We start from the raw sequence: 1,354 nt of genomic DNA on the forward strand, positions 1-1,354 counted from the left end.
GAGTCACGAGTAAATGCGTCCTCGCCGTGAAGCTTGCGGTAGAACTCGGCGTCCATCTCCTCAATAGGAACGTTGTTGTCGAACACGCAAAACCACGTCAGTGGGATCGACACGAACGCGATGGCGCAGAACGTGTAGAAGGCGCCGTCGTAGCCGAAGCTCTCGTTCGATACCCAGATCGAGAAACCGAACGACCCAATAGCGGCTCCACCCTTGCCACACGCCGCAGAGATACCGTGACAAGTGGATCGGATCGGGGTCGGGTACATCTCAGTCGGTAGCACGAACGTGGCCGTGTTCGGTCCGAAGTTGGCGAAGAACAGCGTGAGACCGTACAGGACGATGAAGAGCACGGTCTGATCCTGCAGGTCGTCCCAGAAGATGGCCATGATGAGACAGAGTACGCCCATGAAGAAGAAACCCTGCAGCGCCATCTTCTTACGCCCCAGACTGTTGATAAAGTAGATGGCGACATAGTAACCCGGCAAAGCCAGAAGCGCCACAAACGCGTTCATAGTAGTGACCTGCTGCAACGACGAGTTCTTGACACCGATGACGGACAAAATACTGGCCGAGAAGAGGTTCTGAGCGTAGTAGATGATGTCGAAGAGGAACCACGTGCCGGCCGTACCGAGAAGGCTCACCCAGTAGTGACGAATGATGAACGAAAGCCGAGCCTTCTTTGCAGCACCCACTTGAGTGACAGCAGCCGAACGCTCCTGCATGGCTCTAAACGCCTCCGTCTCCTCCGCAGTGATACGGTAGTAGCAGATCACAGCAGCGGGGATGCAACCGATAGCGAAGAGCAGACGCCACACGGTCTCAAGCCGCGAATCACTGTTCTCACCGGGTTTGCCATCGGCTAAAGCCTCGACAAGCAGGTTACCCAGAATGGCGGCCACCACCTGACCCACTCCCTGTAGCGAGAAAGTAGTAGCAACACGCGTGTTGCGCTCGGCAGAGTTCGTGGAGTCTTCAGCCGACGATGAAGCAGCAAGCGGATACTCGCCGCCGATACCGATACCGAGAATGATGCGGGCCACAACGAGGAACCACAGCGTCGAGCTGCCGCTACCTCCGTAGGCCACCGTACACAGAATGCTACCCACAATTAAGAGCACACAAGTGGCGATCATGTTGACCTTGCGACCGAAAACGTCTCCCAGGAAGCCGAACAGGAGCTGACCGATCACAGCTCCGATGATAGCAGCGGCAGACACCCACGACTTGACGTACGACGTGTAGACGTGCTTTCCGTATTGCTCCGTGAGCACAACGTTGACGATGTTCATGACGAAGAGGTCGTAGGCATCGTTGAAGAAGCCGAGGCCTCGTACCAGATACTTGTTCATGG

At 56.1% G+C, this 1,354-nt stretch overlaps 1 protein-coding gene across 1 annotated transcript; it reads right to left on the reverse strand.

The window, feature by feature from the left end:
• Positions 1–368: 368 nt before the first annotated feature.
• PPTG_20480 (hypothetical protein) lies at positions 369–1,354 on the reverse strand (the record flags this gene model as incomplete). The annotated part of the gene is made up of 1 exon (XM_008919287.1): positions 369–1,354. A coding segment is annotated over one exon (986 nt), but the record flags the coding sequence as incomplete, so codon positions are not given.

The sequence above is a fragment of the Phytophthora parasitica genome, assembly GCF_000247585.1.
Source record: "Phytophthora parasitica INRA-310 unplaced genomic scaffold supercont2.657, whole genome shotgun sequence".
NCBI lineage: Eukaryota > Oomycota > Peronosporomycetes > Peronosporales > Peronosporaceae > Phytophthora > Phytophthora nicotianae.